This window comes from Lithobates pipiens, unplaced genomic scaffold (assembly GCF_037356315.1).
Source record: "Lithobates pipiens isolate NorthernLeopardFrog02 unplaced genomic scaffold, aLitPip1_a1.2 Scaffold_18, whole genome shotgun sequence".
Taxonomy (NCBI): Eukaryota; Metazoa; Chordata; class Amphibia; order Anura; family Ranidae; genus Lithobates; species Lithobates pipiens.
Window position 1 is genome coordinate 167516769 of NW_027507758.1, and position 22731 is coordinate 167539499.

The following is a 22731-nucleotide window of genomic DNA, read 5'->3' on the forward strand; positions in this document are numbered from 1 at the left end:
TGCTTTCTCTAGTGCCGCCTCTGTTCTTCACACTGATGATTGGGGGTGGCGGGACAGGAACCCACGATCTGGGCTTGCTGACCCGACATCCCAGAGCAGGAGGCGGCAGGCCACATGCTCCATAGTAAAGGGAAGATCACTGTGTGTGATGCTTGTGTTAGTGGTCTGTTCTTGTTATTGGCGCTAGGGAAATCCTAAAGTGTTTGATCTGCAGAGATTGATCTGCAGATCACCATTAATGCCTAAATTTTATATATATATATATATATATATATATATATATATATATATATATATATAATGTTTGGGGGTTCTAATTAATTTTCTAGAGAAAAATACGGATTTTAACTTGTAAACACCAAATGTCAAAAATAGGCTTAGTCATGAAAAGGTTAAAAAGCAAGTGGATCTTATTTTGCTTCTTGATGAAAATAATTCCTGTTGGTGATTTACTTTTAGAGGCTGCATTCTACACACAACCTGTTGGAACTGCTGACAGCAAAGCACCCTGGGATCCCACCAACACTTAGAGATGACAAACTGGAAGAAGAGGTTAAAATTTATTTACAAAACCTGACGTTGAATTCTGTAAAAAGTTTTACAAGCCTTTCCAAAACTTTCAACACAGACTTTTGCTTTTCTGATTTTCTAAAACTGTAAGACTGTTAGGTATAATTTCATATACTGTTAACATGATTGTAACCATTTATCATATAATTAAAGAAAAGTGTCAATAAAACCAATCATTTTTATATAAGAGAGAGTTTTCACTACAGTACATAACTGTGGTGACCCACTCCAGTGCATATCTGTCTATTAAAAGATACCATATTACTGCAGTCATAATAATATGCAGTCGTAATATACTCTGCATTCATTTTTTTTCTATTTATATAATATCCTAATTATTCCTACAAAATCTAGCCTGTATACGCTGTGAATTTATAAAAAATGTACTCTAAGCATTATAATTCTGTTTCTCTTACAAGTAACTTAGTACTTCTGGTCAGAGTCCTGATTTCATTTTACAGATTTTCTCCCCTTTTCTTACATGTCTCTGTCCATCATCCATGCCTAGGCTGCACTGGAAGTCAAAGATTACACGAGGGAAGACCAAACAGTTCCTTAATATCTTTGTTACATGGCACCATAGCTCAATTGTCTGATCAGATCCTTTTGTGTAAATTACATAAACATAAATAGTATAATATTTACTGTTTCTATTGTAGATAAAACAGCTTAAAGAACACTACATGACCAAATCAAACGCTGAAGTTTCTGAAGCTCACCAAGCTTTGCAACCATGCTTGCAAAATTTAAGAGAACTACAACGAAAGGTAAATGTTTTATAAGTTCTTGACATTGTGTATGTTCTTTCTTTTTAAACATTTAGAATTTTTGTAGTTGTACGACAGGCTTGCTGGAACAGCCAAGACTTTACCGTTATAGTCATCATTTAATAATAATACTCAATAGAATAGTCATAATTTTAGCTAAATCATTTCAGGACTTCCATTTTCCAATAAAAAAATCTGAAGTGAACCTCTGGAAGATGGCCATACATGGATCAAAATTCAGCTAGTTCAGCAGGGACCTGACAAATATTGATCCATGTATGGGCAATGTGATTGTACAGAAGTTGACCTACAGATTGACATATGTACAACCACCCTGTTGGGTTTTCCTTGCACGATCAGCACCACAGGATATAGCTGGCAGCACTGATAAGTGTATTCTAATGGCGGGGAGCCTTCCCCACTGTCAGAATACAATATCTCAGCAGGAGGATTCCCCCATCCACTTGGATGTGTGGATGGTGGAAAGGGGCCAGTTTTTTCCCCTTCAACCCACTGGTTGAAGGACAAAACTGACTCATGTATGGACTACCTAACTCCCCTCTGGGTGACTAATGTACATTGCAGGAATTTTAACAAACTCTGTAGTGGATCCGTACATTTTTTCGCTTTAAAGAAATAGTGGTTTATTTCACCATGTCCTTTGGATACTGATTCTGAGAGGGACTGGTTCGTTATAATCAGCCACTCTGTTTTCTATTGAGAAAAGCTGCAGGATCTTCTTCCCTTTCGAAGTCTTATTATTATAGCACAAAGAGTTCAAAAAATATCTCTCAGCAAATACTATGTGCTCAAAACAATAGTAACATAAACATTTGGAAGATTTAAACTTATGATCACTTATCACTGTGTGTAATATACAATACAACCACACTCACAAACATCAATACTACTGTATATACAATGCCTTTATAAAACAACAAAAAGTCATTAAACAAAAAATGTAGTAGTGTGTCCTTTTTTAATCCTTCGATGTAATCACCACTGTCAAATCACTGCAAATCACTTGCGGTCCCCTCACCGGTGCTTGCCTAAATCACACACCAGAGTTTTTTGATCCTTAGTTCAGTAAGGTCAACACACACTTAATGTTAGTTGCAATAAGGTTCCCCTTGATAAATCTTCCCACCCCTCTCTTCATCTCTTTAGAAAGGACAGAATTACTTCAAATAGTTTGTTATTGTTAAAAAATATTTTATTCAATTAATAAAATCATTCAACTCGTGTTTTTAAGTGTTAGGTTGGCACTCACAACATCACTATTAAAGATTCAGCTTCTGCAATACACTGCTGATCCACAAATTCCTATTTCTGTTGTGGCACTTGGGTCCCTCTTTTCCTCCCCTGTCCACTAGGTCCAAACCCCTTTTTAAGGTGTCACCATTTCTTCCATGGGGGTTTGTCAAGCTTTGCTGGTCTGGGCAAAGCATTTAGCAAAAGAACCTGGAGCTCTGAAATTCAATCACTAGACAGCACATGGGGCTCTTTCATGAAGCGCTATGCTTCTGTGTAAACCAGTTGGGAGACTCCTGCCATCAACACTCTTGTTTGGGACTTATATTGGCTCACATGAGGCAAGTGCAGTGATTTAAATGCTGCTCAGCTGACCGCCCTTGCAAGAAGCTAATGAAGTGAATGCCCGTCAAGGGTTGAGCACCTCTTTGGCAATTCCTTTAATATGTTTATCTAAAAGATTAAGGGAGGAAAGAGCACTCTCATACATCTGAAAAAGTGTCAGGAGCTGTCTTCCTCTGGGACCAGAAAGGATTCCTTTCATTCCTTCCAGTCCCTGGGAGCCAAGAAAAAAATCTTTCTTTCAGAAAAAAGCCTGGACTTCCAAAGCTGCCATGCTGGGCACCAAATCATCTTTCCAGTGAAGGGGTGTCCCCACTTCTAAAAGTGGGGAAATGTCTGGCGGCCTCCATAGCTACAAGCTAGAATTTGCGACTTGCCTCCTCCATACTTCATGCCGTTAAATGTGCCAACAGCACCCAACAGCAGAGTTACATTTCCAGGGGGTCAGTGTTTCTGTTACAGTGCAAAACATGTTTGTCGATATTATTATAACCTTTTTATGGTGCTCATGTCAAATGGCAATGTGTGGCCCATTCTGGACATAAAGTGTTTGCACTAGTTTCTACATGCTCAAAGGTTCCATGTGAAATCTCTGAGGAAGTTAGCAACGGCAGGCTAATGAAACAAAGCTTCAGCAAATCTGTGACAAACAGACGGTCATAGCTTGCAGCTCAAGTGGCTCCTATTGGCAGAGGAGAAGTGACCCCTGAAAACACTACCTGGATGTGGAAACACCACAGCATACACAGACTGTTATTTGGGCTTAATCGCATCAGGGTTGTATCTGCAATCTGAAAATGCAAACCCTTTGGTCTTTTGACAGGAAAATCTTTTCTTCCCATGGTGTAGAAAGTGCTGATGAAAGACGCCAACCTGTTGGGATGGGATGGAGGGGGGCTGTACCTGCACACCCTGTCCGACCAGGGGACTTGTCATCATTAGAAACTTGGATACAAATCAACATCCTGGAATTCAGGGCGATTTGACTTGCCTTTCAAATCAGGGTTCAGTCTTACAATGCCATGGCTGTGGAGTACATAAATTGGCAAGGAAAAACAAGAAGTCAGGCTCCAAGAAAATGGAGCTCATTCATTGTGCAGAATTTCACATTCCCATTCTGTCTGTGGTGCACATTCAAGGTGTGAAAAATTGGCAATCAGACTTTCTAAGCTGACAACAGCTGGAACCTGAGGAGAAGTCCCTCTACTAGGGGGTGTTTCAACAATTTGTCTTCTCTTCGGTAGAGGACTTCAGATGTGGACATTCTGGCATCCAGACCCAACCACATGCTGGACAGGTTCATGTCCAGGGATCCTCTGGCCTTTGTGGTGAATGCCCTTGTGACACTGTGGAATTAGTACAACCTGATTTAAGTGTTTTTCCCTCTCAAACTCTTGCCTAACCTACTTTGGGATCGACGGGGAAGGCATACTGGTGATTCTCATTCGACCAGTTTGGCCCAGGAGGGCATGGTAATCAAGCATAGTCAGACTCTTAGCAGACAACCCTGTGCTCTTCTGTGACAAGGTCCTGTGTTTAATCCTCTTTCATGGATACTGAATTTAAAGCCCAAGTGCCCAGGGATAGGGATCTTTCAGACTCCTACCTGAGTCTGAGTCCTACCTTGTTAAAGGGTTGGAAGCCATCATCTCACAAGGTTTACCATAGCACATAGAAAGCTTACTTTGCGTGCTGCAAAAAGAGGAAGCTCTATCCTGGAATGTATTCCATGACACATATTTTAGACTTCCTGCATTTGGGACTGGACCAGTCCTTAGCCTTAAGTACTATCAGAAGTCAGATTTCTGCCTTGGCAGTACTTTTTCAAAGACTGCTTGCTTCCCATTTCTTGGTCAGAGTGTAGTGTTGGCTTTCCTTTTGGAGATTACTCACGATTGGATCCTCCACTGGATGTTGTTAAGGTGGTGCAAGTGTATCTTGATGCCAAGACCTTCGTTAGTCAATCTGATGCTCTATTGGTGTTGCCTGAAGGCTCTCAGAAAGGACAGAAGCCTGTTTCTCCACATTTACAGCCTTGTAAACACTGAGAACTTGCTCATCTCCCCTGAACTCATTTTCTTCTGGCAGGAGAAAAGCTACCTAAAAAACAGGTCTATAGGGCTGTTTTGCACATTTGTGTTGAGAGCCTATCCAGAAGTAAGAGGGCAGCGCAGGGTTGGGACTGCGGCTTGCAGTCCAACCACAAGTGACGGTTCTGCTGTCCGGAGAACCTGTCATGATTGGAGGCAGAAGGGAAGCTGTCGCCACTAAGGGACCAACCACCTTTACCAGGGACCACAGTGAGTAACTGAAGAAAGTACCGGAGTAACATTCTCACTGAACGGGCACGGTGGAGAATCTGGAAGCTTCAGGCGGTGATCAAGTCAGGGAAACCAACCAGCGGAGGTGACGCTTGTAGAGCAGCCTTGTGTGCCAAGCCAGGGACCAAACTGGTCAGTAGGGGTGAAGCTTGAAAGGTATCTGGAGTGCCGAGCTAGGGACCCAGCAGGGAAGCCTGGGTGCCGCTTGGGGGAGATACCACCGCAAAAGCCTTGAGGATCTCACGGGATTTAGAGTCAGTGAATCAGAGAGTCCAGTGGGAGACTAGGAGCTCAAAGGGCTGAAGAGCTACAAGTGGACATTGTAGTGAAGCTGAGAGAACTGTTGAACTTTGCATTAGGAACTGTTAAATACTGTTGCCATAGGAGACAGCAAACCTGCACGTGCAGAAGTGGCAGTTTGCTGGGGCCTTTCCCTGTACGGCTATCTTTCTATTGAAGCCCCAGAGTCTGTGTCAGGGCTGGCCTAGCCCTTCCTCCTCTGGGCTGGCCACTCAGCTGCTTGCCAGCTCTCTTCTCTCTCCACAATTACCAGCTGTTCCCGATGATGCTCGTCTGACCTGCCAATTTAAAGCCTTCCAGCTCACTTCTCCTCTGCCTTCATGTTGGTCACATCACAAGGAACCATCTCCTGCTGTTTGTTTCAAGACTGGCTTGCTGACATCCCTACTGGCTCCTTATCCTGCTTGCAGTTGCTCTCCTTGGATCCCTGACTTCAGGCCTGGCTGATTACCCGATCTGGTTAATGAATTTTGGACTGGCTGACTACCCGATCTGGTTACTGAACTCTGGCTATGCTTGACTACGCTTTTTCTATTTACCTTTTTATTTTTATTAATAAACAAGTGTGATTTAATTGATCTTCTGTCTCAGTCTGATTCATGGTTTCTGACAGTCTGCTAATTGAAATTGCAACCACTTATGTCCGATCGGACCGTGTTGTAATCCGACAGTGTGTGGGCTCCATCGGACTGTTTCCGTCGGAAAATATATATCCGACCGACAAAGTTTGAGAGCTTGGCTATACAATTTTCCGACAACATGATCCGATCGGACCTTGTCCGATCGTTTGTAGAGAATTCTGATCGGACAAAGTGCCATGCATGCTCAGATCAAATTACGAGACCAAAGCCATTGGCTACTAGCCTGAACGTAGTCCCCTCCTAACGAATGAACGTCATTGCGTTCTGAACGATCGGATTTTCCGACAACTTTGTCCTACCGTGTGTATGCAACACCAGTTTCAGACAAAATCCGTCTGAAAAAAATCCGACAGATTTTGTTGTCGGAATGTCCAACCGTGTGTACAAGGGCTTAAGGGTGTATTGGCCCTAACCCTCTTTCCCTTGCAAAATATAAAAAGGACTGTTAAAAGAAATAAAACTTCTTTTGCATCCAAGAAGTGTCTGGTGCCCAATGAGTTTCACTATCTTTGCACCCACAATGCCTCACAACCCACTACATATTGAAGGATGTCAGCGGTCTGTGGCCTCAAAGGTTCTCATTAGACTGGAAGAAGTTCGAGATTCTGCTACATTTGCCAATTGTGTCCAATTACCTGGATGCAGGGACAGACCATCTATGATATACATGCTTTTATTTGTTAGGACATAGAGAACTCAATAAACAATAGGGGAAAATTAGTTAAATGTTTTTAGAAGCAAACTTGTTTGATTTGCTTTGTTATATAATTATACAGTATCTATAGTACAATAAAGTGCAATTTGTTTTAAACATTTATACATATTTAGAACTTAACTATTTCATTGTGAAATAAAATATTAAAAAGAGCAACTTTATGATAAAGCTGTTTTCATTTTTAGAAAGCTTTGTAGAGGTATCATATGGAATCTATTATAAAGTTACTTCAGTAATAGGTTAGTATTCCTTCTTGAATATTTACTGTGAGCCTGATTTGTCGGAGTGTGCACAATAATGGTTTCTTTGTTGTATAAATCCCAAGATAACTGTTGAGGTTGTCATTTTTTTATACATATTATACTTGTATGGATTTCCTGCTTACCGCAGTAATTGTCTTGATTTCTTTCAGACAAATTTCTCCTCCCCCTGGTGGATTGATGTAATCCAGCGTGCCATCCATAATGCCATTGATGAAGATCTTGTTCAGCGTGTACAAAATGAAATAACAATCAGATATAAACATCAAGTTAACAAGCTGTCCATGGCTGAAAAGTATGGATAACACTTTGAATGTTTTGAACATTTGACATTTACTGTTTATGACAGTTGTAAGGGGACCATAGAACAAAAATCAGAAGAAAAAATGGTACACTGTTATTTTCTTGTTGCAAAAGTTTTACACAATACTGTATAGGCATCCTGTATTTTTATTGCCACATTGAATAAGTGATAGTCAAGAAAATATAAGATATATTTTCAGTGAAAATTAATTTTGATTGATTAGTGAAGCTTGGCTGAAGGCGATGTCCCCATTTTACCCTTTTGTGCCATTTCAGTATTATATTTCCATAACAAATGTCAATGTTCTCCTTTCCAGTGGCTAATATGTTCAGCATTTTTGCTAAAAGCTACTGTAAAAAAATTAGTTGTCTGAAAAATAACCTACAAAGTATGTTATCAATGAATCTGTTGCTAGAGGGGGTTGTTAAATGTGCTGCAATACTAAGCTGAAATCCCAGCGTGTTTTTAAAATCACATATATGGACAATATGGCTGCCTCGATATGCATATATAGTTAAAATCTATAAGTAGAAGCAAGGTTTTAATAAGATGAAACTCTACACCAATTTTGTTTGATTGGGGGTGAAATTGCCTTTGCCTTTACTACTGTTCTTGACTCTGATGGAAGGATCTAATCCATGTCTATACCAGCTGTGATAGATAAAGCTTTGCTAGATACGGTACTAAATTTTTCAGTATATCTAGAAAGCAGACCTTCACCTTAAGTAAATGTCATATTGCCCTGCCTCCTCCCCCTCCCTCCCTTACAATTGTGACAGCTATTTGGGTTGCAAAGCAGCACATCCTCATTTATCGCATAGGTGAGGACATTTGTGTGGCTCACCCTGCTGCATATGCCCAGATGTGCTGCAGAGTTTCGGGTTCCTGAATATCTACACATGCACGAGTTCCCTTCCGCATGCGCAAAGATAGCAATTATGGAAAACCTAAACCCTTGGCATCTTTGTGCATGCACAGGAAGTCTCCTGCACATGCGCAGATGTGTTAAAGGGCCTGTCAGGGCCTGGGAAGGACTGGGGAAGAGTACAGTATCTCACAAAAGTGAGTACACCCTCACATTTTTGTAAATATTTTCCTATATCTTTTTATGTGACAATACTGAAGAAATTACACTTTGCTACAATGTAAAGTAGTGAGTGTACAGCTTGTATAACAGTGTAAATTTGTTGTCCCCTCAAAATAACTCAACACACAGCCATTATTGTCTAAATCGCTGGCAACAAAAGTGAGTACACCCCTAAGTGAAAATGTCCAAATTGGGCCCAATTAGCCATTTTCCCTCCCCGGTGTCATGTGTCTTATTATTGTTACAAGGTCTCAGGTGTGAATGGGGAGCAGGTGTGTTAAATTTGGTGTTATTGCTCTCACTCTCTCATAGTGGTCACTGGAAGTTAAACCTGGCACCTCATGGCAAAGAAGGATCTGAAAAAAAGAATTGTTGCTCTACATAAAGATGGTATGGCTATAAGAAGATTGCCAAGACCCTGAAACTGAGCTGCAGCATGGTGGCCAAGATCATACAGCGGTTTAACAGGACAGGTTCTACTCAGAACAGGCCTTGCCATGGTCGACCAAAGAAGTTGAGAGTACGTGCTCAGCGTCATATCCAGAGGTTGTCTTTGGGAAATAGATGTATGAATGCTGCCAGCATTGCTGCAGAGGTTTAAGGGGTGGGGTGTCAGCCTATAAGTGCTGAGACCGTACGCGGCAAACTACATCAAATTGGTCTGCATGGCTGTCGTCCCAAAAGGAAGCCTCTTCTAAAGGTGATGCATAAGAAAGCCCGCAAACAGTTTGCTGAAGAAAAGCAGATTAAGGACATGGATTACCGGAACCATGCCCTGTGGTCCGATGAAACCAAGATAAACGTATTTGGTTCAGATGGTGTCAAGCGTGTGTAGTGGCAGCCAGTTGAGGAGTACAAAGACAAGTGTTTCTTGCCTACAGTCAAGCATGGTGGTGGGAGTGTCATAGTCTGTGGCTGCATGAGTGCTGCCAGAACTGGGGAGCTACAGTTTCATTGAAGGGCCCATAAATGCCTACATGTAGTGAAGCAGCGCATGATCACCTCCCTTCGAAGACTGGGCCACATTCCAACATGATAATGACCCCAAACACACCTCCAAGATGACCACTGTCTTGCTAAAGAAGCTGAGGGTAAAGGTGATGGACTGGTCAAGGGTGTCTCCAGAACTGAAACCTATTGCTCATCTGTGGGTTATCCTCAGACGGAAGGTGGAGGAGCACAAGGTCTCTAACATCTACCAGCTCCGTGATGTCATCATGGAGGAGTGGAAGAGGACTCCAGTGGCAACCTGTGAAGCTCTGGTGAACTCCATGCCCAAGAGGGTTAAGGCAGTGCTAGAAAATAATGCTGGCCACAAAAAATATTGACACTTTGGGCCCAATTTGGCAATTTTCACTTAGGGGTGTACTCCCTTTTGTTGCCAGCAGTTTAGACATTAATGGCTGTGTGTTGAGTTATTTGGAGGGGGACCGAAAATTTACACTGTTATACAAGCTGAACACTCACTACTTTATATTGTAGCAAAGTGTAATTTCTTCAATGTTGTCACATGAAAAGATGTAGTAAAATATTTACAAAAATATAAGGGGTGTACTCACTTTTGTGAGATACTGTACTTCTGCACATCTGTGCCTGTGCCATAATGGTGGTGTCGGAGGAGGGAGTGGAGCCAATAAAAGGGGGTTTGAAGTTCCTATTTAAGCATGAATTGGTTTGTTTACCTCCAGAACCAAAATAATCAAAAATATGTAGGTCTTTGTAAATACATATATAATCAGGATCATTTTAAGATGTGTTAAAAGAGAGTTCCACTCAGCTTGGCCTCCAACTACATTTTCTACACAAATACTTTAAGAATGCATCAACTCCAGCTTATTGTGTTTATATAAAGGTTCCGGGACTGCCGAGGACTTCAATACATTGTCACAACGCAGATGGAAGAACTGAAGAAGTGCCAGAAACTGGTGAGAGATGCTGTGAAGAATCTTGAGGGTCCTCCTTCTCAAGAAATTATCCAGACTGCCTCAGTATGCCACCTTCGAGTTGGTCGACTTCCACTCCACATGTATGTTTAATACCTTTGTTAACATTGCATTTTTCTTTCATTTTTTTTACTAGCAAATATAGAATTACTGTAGAACCATTGTATGTACGTAAGTGTATTTTTCCTACTACATATTAGACACTACATGTTTGTGATAAACAATGTTATAGCGCAAAAGCGATGACACTCAACAGAGGATTTCTGAGTTTTTAGTTGCACCAGATTTTTCACTCTCCGGTTTTAGTAAAACAACCCCATGTATGGTCTTTGCAATACTGACTTGTAGTCTTTTTTTACATTCACCTGACCTGGCTGTTCTCTGCATCAGATTAGAGGTTTTTCTAACAGCAAGTCTATTTCTTCCCCCCACAGCTGTGTCTTTTGTAAAGCTGATGAATTATTCACAGATTATGAGTCAAAACTCTTCGCTCCTACGTAAGTACCTACCAAAAAATAAATAAAGATTTGTTCTTCTGAAATCCAGACAAAACAATATTCTCATGTAGAATAGGTTGGTAATACAAATTGGTTTTCCTTTTTATTTTTCTCTGTGTTGTTTGGAAGTTTTTGTTATGATGCAGCTGGAAGTTTTAGAAAATGAATCGTATGTTAATAATACCAGGCATTTTGGTCACACAAAAGAAACACTTGAAGTGTTTTCATGGTAGTGAATACATTTTACTTTGTTAGTTGTACATTACAGGACACAGGGTAGTATACTGCCACCTTCAGGAGAATTGGAAACTAGCGAAGCTGTTGGACAGCCCAGTATAACCAGCCTTGCTCCCATCATACGTTTTTTTAAATTAGTGACCTTTTTATTAAGGATTTTTTTTTTCTACTAAGATTCTTCATTTGCTGCAGAACTACTGGGGCTTATGTTTGCTGCTTCTGGATCGGTTACCCTTTTGGTTTGCCCTGAGGAAGCTTATGTGACCATGTCAGAAAGAAGATGTAGGGCCGGGCTGTAATGTTGTCCTCTGAGCACTGGATTTTGCTTTTTCACTCTTCTAGGTACATAGTTCAACGCATTGCATTAGCTACAGGGTGCTTGTACAGATCCAGTGCCTTGTTCTGCCTATCTGGCGGAGCCCTGCCCTTGAATACCCCATAGGAGGGTATGCCTAGCGGAGGGACAAAGGTTGTCTGGAAGGTGCATGTTCCCCAGATCCTACCTAGAATTTTCCAGCCTGTGTGTAATGTGGGGGCAGTAGAGTGCATTTTGGGCCACTGCTGGGGTAAGTCTTGTCATTGCCCTAGAGTAGTGATGGCGAACCTTGGCACCCCAGATGTTTTGGAACACCCACATGAGGTTAATTGTGGAGCTCCCAGCCATGTCCCTTTTTTCCCTTTTTTTTCACCTTCTGTCCAGAGGTGGAAGAGGAGTGCTGGGTACTTTCAAAATTGGCACTCAGTACAAGCTCTACTGCAGCTGCAGAGGTTGTTTTCAGTGATGGCGATCCAGATGTTTTGGAACTACATTTCCCATGATGCTCAAGGTTCGCCATCATTGCCCTAGAGGGACCCTTGGGTGTCTTTTCTTTAATTGTACATCACGGGACACAGGGCCATAGTAATTACTATGTGGGTTACAGTCCACCTTCAGGTGCTGGACAATGGCACACCCTAAACAGGAAGTTGCATCCCTATATAACCCCTCCCATACTGGCAGCATCTCAGTTTTTTCGCCAGTGTCTAAGGTGTTGGTCACAAGTGAAGATGTGCGGTACTGAGCTCCACTGGAGCAATCCTTGCTGTGTCTTTTAGGCCGAATTGTATGGTACCTGGACTTCGTGTCTGAAGAAACAAGGTTTTGCCTGTAAATGCTTCTCTTTTTGGAGAGCTGTACTTTTGGTATTAAGGCCATAAAGTTTTACTGGTCGTGGTGCTATTACACGTCCAGGATTTTGGGTTTCTCCAAGGATCCCTGGCTCCTGAAGGTTTGTTAACGGAACCCACCATGAAGGGTGAAGATTGGGTCTGTTGGTTTTTACCACAGAAAACCCTGCGGCGGGAAAAGTATGTTTTCTAAGAAATTTTTAAATTTTCTTATGAAATGTCTCCTTTAATTAGCACATATTCTCATGCCTATGTGTCAAGTCTGGGGGCTGTATGGAGCACATACCTTCTCATGCTTCCTCAAGAGATCATGCTGTGTTCGGAGCAGCAGGCTTATTTTTTCTCTCCAGCCAGCACCAGACCTCCGGTAAGTCTGGGGGGGTTTTCCTCTTCTCCAGACACCCCCACCTGTGCTGTTTTCTCCCCCTCTTCCAGGGGAAGAGCGTCAGGAGAAAAAAAGAAAAATGATCAGCACGCCGCTACTCGGCAGCTTGCAGGCTCTCTCCTCGCCATTTTTTTCCCCTCACATGTCGGTCCTGTAGGATCAGAGGGAAAACTGTTTGTTTTTTTTAAAAGAGAGAAGGGTGACAGGGGGGCGGAGCTTAGCACGGCTGTGACGTCCTCCAGCGTCCAGCTTGGGAATGTGTTTTTTAAAGCACCATTATTACTGCAGCAAGCTGGCGGAGGGACATAAGAGCGTATAGAGGCATGAGAGTGGTTTGGTGACACAAGCATTCCTTTTGACACATTTACTATTGCATCAGGCTGAGCATTAATAGCAGTGGCAGTGGCTGACTATTTCAAGCAATGGATGCGATTTCTTCTGGTAGTACCTCTGCTTTGTGCATCAGGCTATGTTCAGAAAGGGGATTTGAAACACCCCCAAACAAGAAGCTAAAAAGGTCTCCCTCAAGCTCTGGAAAGCCTACTCTATAGAAATGGCATCCTCCCTTGAGAGGGGGTGGCTGGTCAGAATGAGCATCAGGGCCATGAAGAAGGGTAACAAAGCTAATAAAGGGTCTGGAGGATATTAGTTATGAGGAAAGGTTGCGAGCACTGAACTTCTCTCTGGAGAAGAGATGCTTGAGAGTGGATATGATTTCTATATACAAATACCATACGGGTGACCCCACAATAGGGATAAAACTTTTTCGCAGAAGGGAGTTTAACAAGACTCATGGACACTTATTAAAATTAGAAGAAAAGAGGTTTAACCTTAAACAGTGTAGAGGGTTCTTTACTGTAAGAGCCGCAAGGATGTGGAATTCCCTTCCACAGGCGGTGGTCTCAGCGGGGAGCATTGATAGTTTCAAGAAACTATTGGATAAGCACCTGAACAACCACAACATACAGAGATATACAATGTAATACTGACCTATAATCACACACATAGGTTGGACTTGTGTCTTTTTTCAACCTCACCAACTATATAACTATGTAACTATGAAATGTTTGCAACTGTTTTCAACACTGCAAACAGTTCATTTTACTCTCTTTTTCCTCAGCCATTGTAGGTTTAAAAAAAAAAAAATTTGCGACTTTAATCGCATCCCAGTGTGGTCAAGATGCGACAGGTTCTCTTCCATTTTCCTAGGACCCTCAGACTGAGGAGCTAGGGGCAGGAGAAGACGAATTCCCTCAGGGGACTGTGGTGAGGCTGATGACTCCTATTCTGAGATGTCAAATGTGGGATTGTCAGCTTTCACAATCTGTAAGATTGATGGTACAATTTCTTGCTGAATGATTCGCTCCACATTTATGTACCCTTAACTGAGTGTTTGGGTTTGCTAAAGCCTCCTCAAGCTGTGCATGCTTTTTCCTGTCCATTTTTTTTTTTTGGGAACAGTTTTTTGTATCTGGAGGATCACCCAGATAAGCATTATTTTCCTTTCCAAAAAGTTTTCACACTTTATCCTATAGTAGAGAAAATTCACTAAGTAGGGTATACCAGCAATTAACGCTACTATATCCTTTGTGAGTAAGTTTGACTTGTCTGGCAGACAATACTCAAATACTTAGGGATCCAATGGATAAGAGGTTGGAATTCCTATAAAAAACAAAAAAACACTTTTTTTTCTCTGGCATGTTGAGTGTCTCAGCCTGTGCTAACAGTAATTGGTTAATCGTTGAGAGACCAGTTTAAACAGGTGTTCAAGGTTATCCTGCTCAGCAGGTCCAGGAGGCAGCTTTATGTTTGCAATATTTGCTATGACAAATTCTATCCTTTAGGCCTTGCGCCCTTCCCTAAGCATCATGCAAGAAGCTCATGGCTAGTCTTCCTTTTTGGGGTGAAACAGCTATCTGGGGATATTTTGGATAATATATCCAAAGAATTTCTAGTAAAAGAAAGATACCCCTTTTTTCCATTTAAGTGAAGGAGTAAATAATGTATTTTTATTTCAACGCTCCTTCTTCTGTGCTAGGGGCATCAGCCTCCAGGCAGTCACGATGGCTTCCGCCATCAGGTTCAATGGATAATCCTCAGGGTTAATCCCAGGGACAAAAGAGGGTCTGGGGGAAGAAGTCTATAAGATACTGTAGCCTCCTTATGAGGAGGTGCCTCTGCTTGCTTAATAGGGAGAATTCTTCTACAGTTCTCAGGCATCTGGCAGAAGGAGTGTCAAGACAAATGGGGGACTTCCTCAATAGCTCCAAGGTACAACCTGGAGTTCCAAGAGTTTCCGTCTCCTCGTTTTCTCAGATCAAACATTCCTAAGGCTCCAGAGAAAAATTAAATCTTTCTCTCAAGCATTGGACCATCTTTTGGCAAAAAAGTGTTCATGGTGGCCACCTTGTAAGAGCAGAGGTTGGGGTTTGGTTAAATGATCCAAATGGACATTCTGGTTCTCAAAAATCTAAAATTCAATTCCTGAATATAATCTCTCTTTTTTTGCATGAAGCCAATCCAATCTGTTCTCTCCATCCTGCAAGGAGAACTTCTGGCATTAATCGACATCAAGGATGCATATCTCCATATGCCTATTTCCTCGCTCACTAGTAATATCTACTTTCAAAGTGGAAAATCTTAATTTTCAGTGTGTAGCTCTGCTTTCCAATCTAGCTGCTGCACCTCAAGTACAAAGGTTCTGGCTCCTCTTCTAGCCAGATTGAGGGCCCAAGGTCTAACGATTATAGTTTACCTAGTCGATCTTTTCTTGATAGACCAATCGGTAGCCCAGCTTAGACCAAAGTATGGTCAACACATTCGACTACCTGGAATATCTAGGTCGGATTCTCAACCTAGAGTCCTTGACTTTTCTGCAGATGGGGTGAGAAATAAATCTGGCCTTGAGTGCTTTCTAAGGACAGGTCCCGGCCGTCATCGGTATTATTTAAACAACCACTTGCTTCACATTCTTTGGTTCATAACTTTATTTGGGGGTAACACAGCTTAATCTCCGGTTAGGTAACCCCTGAACCCTTGGGACTTGAATTTAGTTTTGTCAGCAATACAAAACAGCCTTTTTTTGGGCCGATACGACATATTCCCTTGGTCCTTTTTTGACAAAGAAACTATTTTTTCTGGTAACCATATCTGCTGCAAGAAGGGTATCAGTATTGGCTGCTCTTTCTTGTAAAGAGCCATATTTTTATTGTTCACAAGGATAAGGTAGTATTGCATCCTCATACTAACTTTTTATCAAAGGTAGTATCAGGTTTTTATCTAAACCAGGATATTGTTCTACCTTCATTTCTCCAGAACCCTGTTCTTTGGAAGAAAAATCACTACATTCTCTTGATGTGGTGAGAGCAGTCAATGTCTACTTAAAGCGGGGTTCCACCCTAAAGTGGAACTTCCGCTGATCGGAACCCTCCCCCCCTCCGGTGTCACAATTAGCACCTTACAGGGGGGAGGGGGGTGGAGATACCTGTCAAAGACAGGTATTTACACCCAGTTCCGGGCATAGACTCCCATGGGAGTCAATGTCATTTCCTGTCCTGCCGCGCTGTCTGCTGGGACACACACGGGTCCCAGTGACAGCGCGGACAATTCCTATTGCGCTGCGTGACTCGCGCATGCGCAGTAGGGAACCGGGAAGTGAAGCCGATTCGCTTCACTTCCTGATTCCCTCACCTAGAATGGTGACGACAGCAGCCGAGAGCCGAGCGATCGATCGGCCCCGGCTGCCGGCATCGCTGGAACCCGGGACAGGTGAGTGTCCATTTATTAAAAGTCAGCAGCTGTAGTATTTATAGCTGCTGGCTTTTAATTTTTTTTTTTTTAGGTGGAATCCCTCTTTAAAGGCTATTTCTCAGATTTGGAAAACAGATGTTTTGTTCATGTTGCCTGAAGGTCCTAAAAGAGGACAGGCAGCATCGAAATCTACTATTCTAAATAGATTTGACAAGTAATTGTTCAAGATTATGGTTTAACCACTTCAGCTCCGGACCAATAAATACCTTAAGGACCAGAGGTCTTTTTGCAATTTCGCACTGCGCTGCTTTAACTGGTAATTGCGCGGTCATGCAATATTGCACCCAAACGAAATTTGCGTCCTTTTCTTCCCACAAATAGAGCTTTCTTTTGATGGTATTTGATTGCCTCTGCGATTTTTTTTTTTTGCGATATAAATGGAAAAAGAGCGAAAATTTTGAAAAAAAAAGATATTTTCTTCTTTTTGTTATAAGAAAAATCGAATAAACTAAATTTTAGTCATACATTGAGGGCAAAATTTATTCAGCCACATGTCTTTAGTAAAAAAAATGTCAATAAGCGTATATTTTTTGGTTTGCGCAAAAGTTATAGCGTCTACAAACTAGAGTACATTTTCTGGAATTTACTTTTCTCATTTCTTGAGGTGCTAAAATGGCAGGGCAGTACAAATCCCCCCCAAATGACCCCATTTTGGAAAGTAGACACCCCAAGGAAATTGCTGATGGGTATGTTGAGCCCATTGAATATTTATTTTTTTTGTCCTAAGGGATTGAATAATGACAAAAAAAAAAAAAAATTTTTTTTTACAAAAAGTTGTCACTAAATGATATATTGCTCACACATGCTATGGGCATATGTGAAATGACACCCCAAAATACATTCTGCTGCTTCTCCTGAGTACGGGGATACCACATTTGTGGGACTTTTTGGGAGTCTAGTCGCGCACGGCACCCCGAAAACCAATCACCACCTTCAGGATTTCTAAGGGTGCAAATTTTTGATTTAACTCCTCACTACCTATCACAGTTTCGAAGTCCATAAAATGCCAAAATAGCACAAAACCCCCCCCAAATGACCCCATTTTGGAAAGTAGACACCCCAAGCTATTTACTGAGAGGCATGTTGAGTCCATGGAATATTTTATATTTTGCCAAAAGTTGCGGGAATATTACAAACTTTTTTTTTTTTTGCACAAAGTTGTCACTAAATGATATATTGCTCACACATGCTATGGGCAGAAGTCAAATTACACCCCAAAATAAATTCTGCTGCTTCTCCCGAGTACGGGGATACCACATGTGGGGGACTTTTTGGGAGCCTAGCCACGTACGGGACCCCGAAAACCAAGCACTGCCTTCCGGATTTGAATATAAAATGCTACCAAAAAACCTGTTAGCGATGGCAGGGATCAGGCCTGACTCTGCGATCGCTGCAGTTATGTGTTTAGTGTTTTGTAAGTGACAGTGATCGATCGATACTGCACTTGGGTGGGCTGGGCAGAGGGGCAAAATGCAGGTGCCAGCAGGTATTTGGGCTGATCCCGCTAACAATGCGTTTTTTTGGAACCCTAAACTGCTGGGGACGCTAGTATAGATCTGATCAGATCAGATATTGATCTGTTCAGATTCTATACCACTACGGGAGGTGTATGCTTTGTGTGTGGGTGTTAGCGGTACTGGCACTAACCTAGCGCTGCCTGGGGCGACGCAGACCCTGACCCTAAAACCTAATTGATATCACCCGCCGGGTGATCAGGGGGTTAAACCTTTATTGGGTAATAAATGGTGGGTGCCCTGATGCTATAAAAAACAAACTAACCAGAGTCACCCGTAACACTTATACGGTGATCAGTGGTGAAAGGGTTAACTAGGAGCAATCAGGGGGTTCAAATTTTTATTAGGTAGTATATGGGGGTCCCTGGCGCTATATAAAAACCTGACGGGGAACCTAAATAACTAACTGGCTAACCAGCGTCACCAGTGACACTTATACTGTGATCGCTGGTGAAAGGGGGTGAAAGGGTTAACTAGCAGCAATCAGGGGGTTAAAACCATTATTGGGTAGTATATCGGGGTACCTAGCGCTATAAAAACCTGGCGGTGAACCTAAAAAAATAACTAGCTACCTAGCGACACTAGCGACACTGATGCAGCGTTCAGAAAAATTATCGCTTAGTGACACTGGCAAAAGGGGGTGAAAGGGTTAACTAGCAGAAATCAGGGGGTTAAAACCATTATTGGGTAGTATATCGGGGTACCTAGCGCTATAAAAACCTGGCGGTGAACCTAAAAAAATAACTAGCTACCTAGCGACTGTAGCGACACTAATGCAGCGATCAGAAAAACGATCGCTTAGTGACACTGGCAAAAGGGGGTGAAAGGGTTAACTAGCGGCAATCAGGGGGTTAAAAACATTATTGGGTAGTATATCGGGGTACCTAGCGATATAAAAACCTGGCGGTGAACCTAAAAAAATAACTAGCTACCTAGCGACACATGCAGCGATCAGAAAAATGATCGCTTAGTGACACTGGCAAAAGGGGGTGAAAGGGTTAACTCTAGGGGCAATCAGGGGGTTAAATCTTTATTGGGGGGTGATAGGGGGCTACCCTGGACCTAACACTAACTGCCCTGACAGTTTTTACTGTCACAACTGACACTGAATGCATTGATCAGTAAAGAAATGATCAATGCAATCAGTGACACTGTGACTGGGGGGGGAGGGGGGGCGATCGGGGGGGGGGGTTTGTGTGCCTGTGTGTACCTACATGTCAGTGTAGTGTTGGTGCACACTTACTTTCTGTCTTCTCCTCGTAGTCCGGTCAAAAAGACCGCCCCGAGGAGAATGACATCACTTCCTCCTTCCTGTGTAAACAATACACAGGGGAGGAAGCTTCTCATTGGCCAGGAGCGATCCAGAGGGGGTGGCCGAAAACCAACGGCCATCCCCTCATCACGGAGCGCTCCTGGACCGAATCGGACCGCCGTAACCAGCGGGAGGGGGTCCGATCGGACCCCCCACCCGCTGGAAGGCAATCACGTAGATGTACGTGATTGTGCCTGCCTGTGCCATTGTGCTGACGTACATTGGCAATACGGCGGTCCTCAAGTGGTTAAGAGGTAGATTCCACCCTCTCAAATCAAAACTCACTCATCTAGGGCTGTTAGTGCTTCATGGATGGATGTAAAAAGGTATGAGGCTATCGCCTTTGGGCACGGTGTGCTGCAGGCAGCAGTATAAGTCTTCCGATCTAATGGTGCCCTGATTTTGTTGTGTCTCCCTCCCTTCAGTTGGCATTGCTCTGCGACATCCCACATAGTAATTACTATGGCCCTGTGTCCCATGATGTACAATTAAGAAAATATGATTTTTATAATGGCTTACCTATAAAATCCTTTTCTTTTGAAGTACATCATGGGACACAGAGGTCCCGTCCCTCTTTCTAGCATACCCATGTATTGCTTTGCTACAAAACGAGATGCTCCCGGTATGGGAGGGGTTATATAGGGAGGAATTTTATTATCTGCTGCCTAAAAACCTCATTGTGGGGGAATTTTTCCCATATAGGGAGGCAACTTCCTATTTAGGGTGTGCCAGTGTCCAGAACCTGAAGGTGGACTATAACCCACATAGTAATTACTATGGCTCTGTGTCCTGTGATGTACTTCAAAAGAAAAGGATTTTACAGGTAAGCTGTTATAAAATCCTATTTTTACAATGCTGCAGTCGCACACCCACATGAGGTTAATTGTGGAGATCCCAGCCAAGTCACTTTTTCGCCTTTTATTCAGAGGTGGAAGTGGAGTGCTGGGTACTTTCAAAATTGGTATTCAGCACAAGCTCTACTGCAGCTGCACAGGTTGTTTTCAATTTAGTTGTTTTTTTATACATCCTGTGTGTCCTGTGAAAGCAGCTTCTCTTTGACTGGTATTCCAGTCACCTATTTTCTTTTGTATTAATACAAATGCTTTGGGGCGGCACAGTGGTGTAGTGGTTAGCACTCTCACCTAGCAGTAAAAGGTCGCTTGTTCAAATCCCAACCACAACACTACCTGCCTGGAGTTTGCATGTTCTCCCTGTGCCTGCGTGGGCTTCCTCCGGGTACTGCGGTTTCCTCCCACACTCCAAAGACATGCAGGTAGGTTAATTGGCTTCTGTCCAAAATTGGCCCTAGTATATTGGGACCTTGGATTGTGGGCTCCCTGAGGGAAGGGACTGATGTGAGAGTGCAATGTATAGGGATAATTGTAGAGACTCACTCAGGTTGAACTGGATGGACTGATATCTTTATTCAGCCAGTCCCTCAATTAAAGGCTGGAATAGCACACTATGTAAGTGGTTTTAAAAAACAAGTGTTCTAAATACAGATTCTGAACTGCCGCTGCCGCTTTCGAGCTCTGATGGATGTCTTCTGCAGGTGGAGCCATGATCTCCCTCTGACATCAGCTGGGGAGATTACATGTTCGCTCATCTCTTCCCATAGAAGCACTGTCTTGTAGCTGTAATGCGGCCTTGATTCACATGACCGGCCTGAAGTCAGCTCATAATCGGTATTTAGAACACTCATTTTTTTTAAAACAACTTACATATTGCATAGTGTGCTATGCCAACCTCTAATAGAGGGGCTGGCAGTGACAGGAGACAGCAGCATTTGAGGAAGGGACGCAATCAGAACATGGTGGTCTGTACAGAGAGGGCATACAGGAAGTGTCAGGTTCAGGGAGGTTTTTTTTTACATTTTAGAGGGGGACAGATTACATAGCACAAGTACTATGCTGTGTAATCTGCTTTATGGGACCAGGATCTGTATTATTTTTTTGGGTTAACAAACAATTTAATCCTTCTCTACTGTATCCATCCTAATAAAATACCAAATGATTTTATGAGTAGATTACCTCATATTTTGATGAAATAACACTTTATTATGGTAGTGTTTGTTTGTGAATTGCAAAAAAAGTTAGAAAAAAATCTCTGAGTTATTTTAGCTTAGATTTTAGGAGTAAAATAACTCTGTGAATTGAACCCACAGTCTTAAAGTGATTGTAAAGCTTATCATTAACAAATATGTTATACTTACCTGCTTTGTGCAATGGTATTACATATTGTGGCCCCAGACCTCCATCTTCTAGGATCCCCCTCTGGTGATCTAGACTCCTCCTCTTCTGTGTCTGTCCCCATAGCAAGCTGCTTGCTATGGGGACAGACAAGCTGGCTCGGGGCTGTGTGCATCTATAGACATACACAGTGCAGCTTGACCCCGCCCCCACTCCCGCCACAGTGGATTTGACTGACAGCAGCAGGAGCCAATTGTTCCTGCTGCTGCCAAGTATACTGTGAGAAAAGAGAGGATAAAAGCTGCTGCACACAGCACTGGATCGAGATCGGCCTCGGATAAGTATTTAAAGCAATTTTTTTATATTACAATAATAAAAATGTTATACTCGCCTGCTCAGCGCAGTGGTATTGCACAGTGCAGTCCCAAACGTTTTCTTCTGGGATCCCCTGTCGACAATCTTGGCTCATCCTCTTCTGTGTCTTCCCCCATAGCAAGTGGTTGCTATGGGGGCAGATGTGCGGGCTCGATCTCCATTGACGCACACAGAATGGCTTGACCCTGCCCTCCTATGAGTATTGGGGGGAAGGGCACAGCAAGTGGCAACATGTTTTCTGTACCTTAATGCAGGGAATGCACTTTAAGAGGTGGGGAGGGAGGCACAGGTACATGAAGGTTTTTCACCTTAATGCAGAGACTCCATTAAGGTAAAAAAAAACTTAACTTATTAGAATTACATAAAAATGTAATCCGTATAATTCCAAAATATGTATTATTAGACTCTAATTTGCAGGGTAAAAGGTCAAACTGCCATCTTTGAAGAGATGATTGAAGAGGAGAATGGTGTTGTGGATGATCGCTTACCCAAAACAAGTCGAGGTCTGTGGGCTGCTAGTGAGCTTGAACGCGCCCTAAAAGCCATACTGGTATTTGCTAGAAGCCACCGCATGGATACTTGGCTAACTGATGAGGGTGCTACCTTCATGGAGCTATTCGAAGCATGGAAGAAAGAATACAAGGCAAGATTATAATAATTATATAACCGCCCTTCAGCCACTTAAACAGAAATCAGGGTTTGCCATAATTATATCACCAGCATCCCCACCTCTTTGTTTATTTT

At 42.5% G+C, this 22731-nt stretch overlaps 1 protein-coding gene across 3 annotated transcripts in view; it reads left to right on the forward strand.

Moving 5' to 3' along the window:
• The window catches only part of SHPRH (SNF2 histone linker PHD RING helicase), a 158463-nt gene that overhangs the window by 96276 nt on the left and 39456 nt on the right, over positions 1 to 22731 (forward strand). For all 3 annotated transcript variants that reach the window (XR_013276661.1, XM_077486351.1, XM_077486352.1), the window contains exons 16-21: positions 460 to 552; positions 1230 to 1337; positions 7320 to 7462; positions 10411 to 10584; positions 10936 to 10998; positions 22405 to 22630. Coding sequence is in view for 2 of the 3 variants with exons in the window: in XM_077486351.1 (XP_077342477.1) it covers positions 460 to 552; positions 1230 to 1337; positions 7320 to 7462; positions 10411 to 10584; positions 10936 to 10998; positions 22405 to 22630 (807 nt within the window). In the remaining variant the exon portion in view is untranslated. The remainder of the gene's footprint in view (positions 1 to 459; positions 553 to 1229; positions 1338 to 7319; positions 7463 to 10410; positions 10585 to 10935; positions 10999 to 22404; positions 22631 to 22731) is intronic.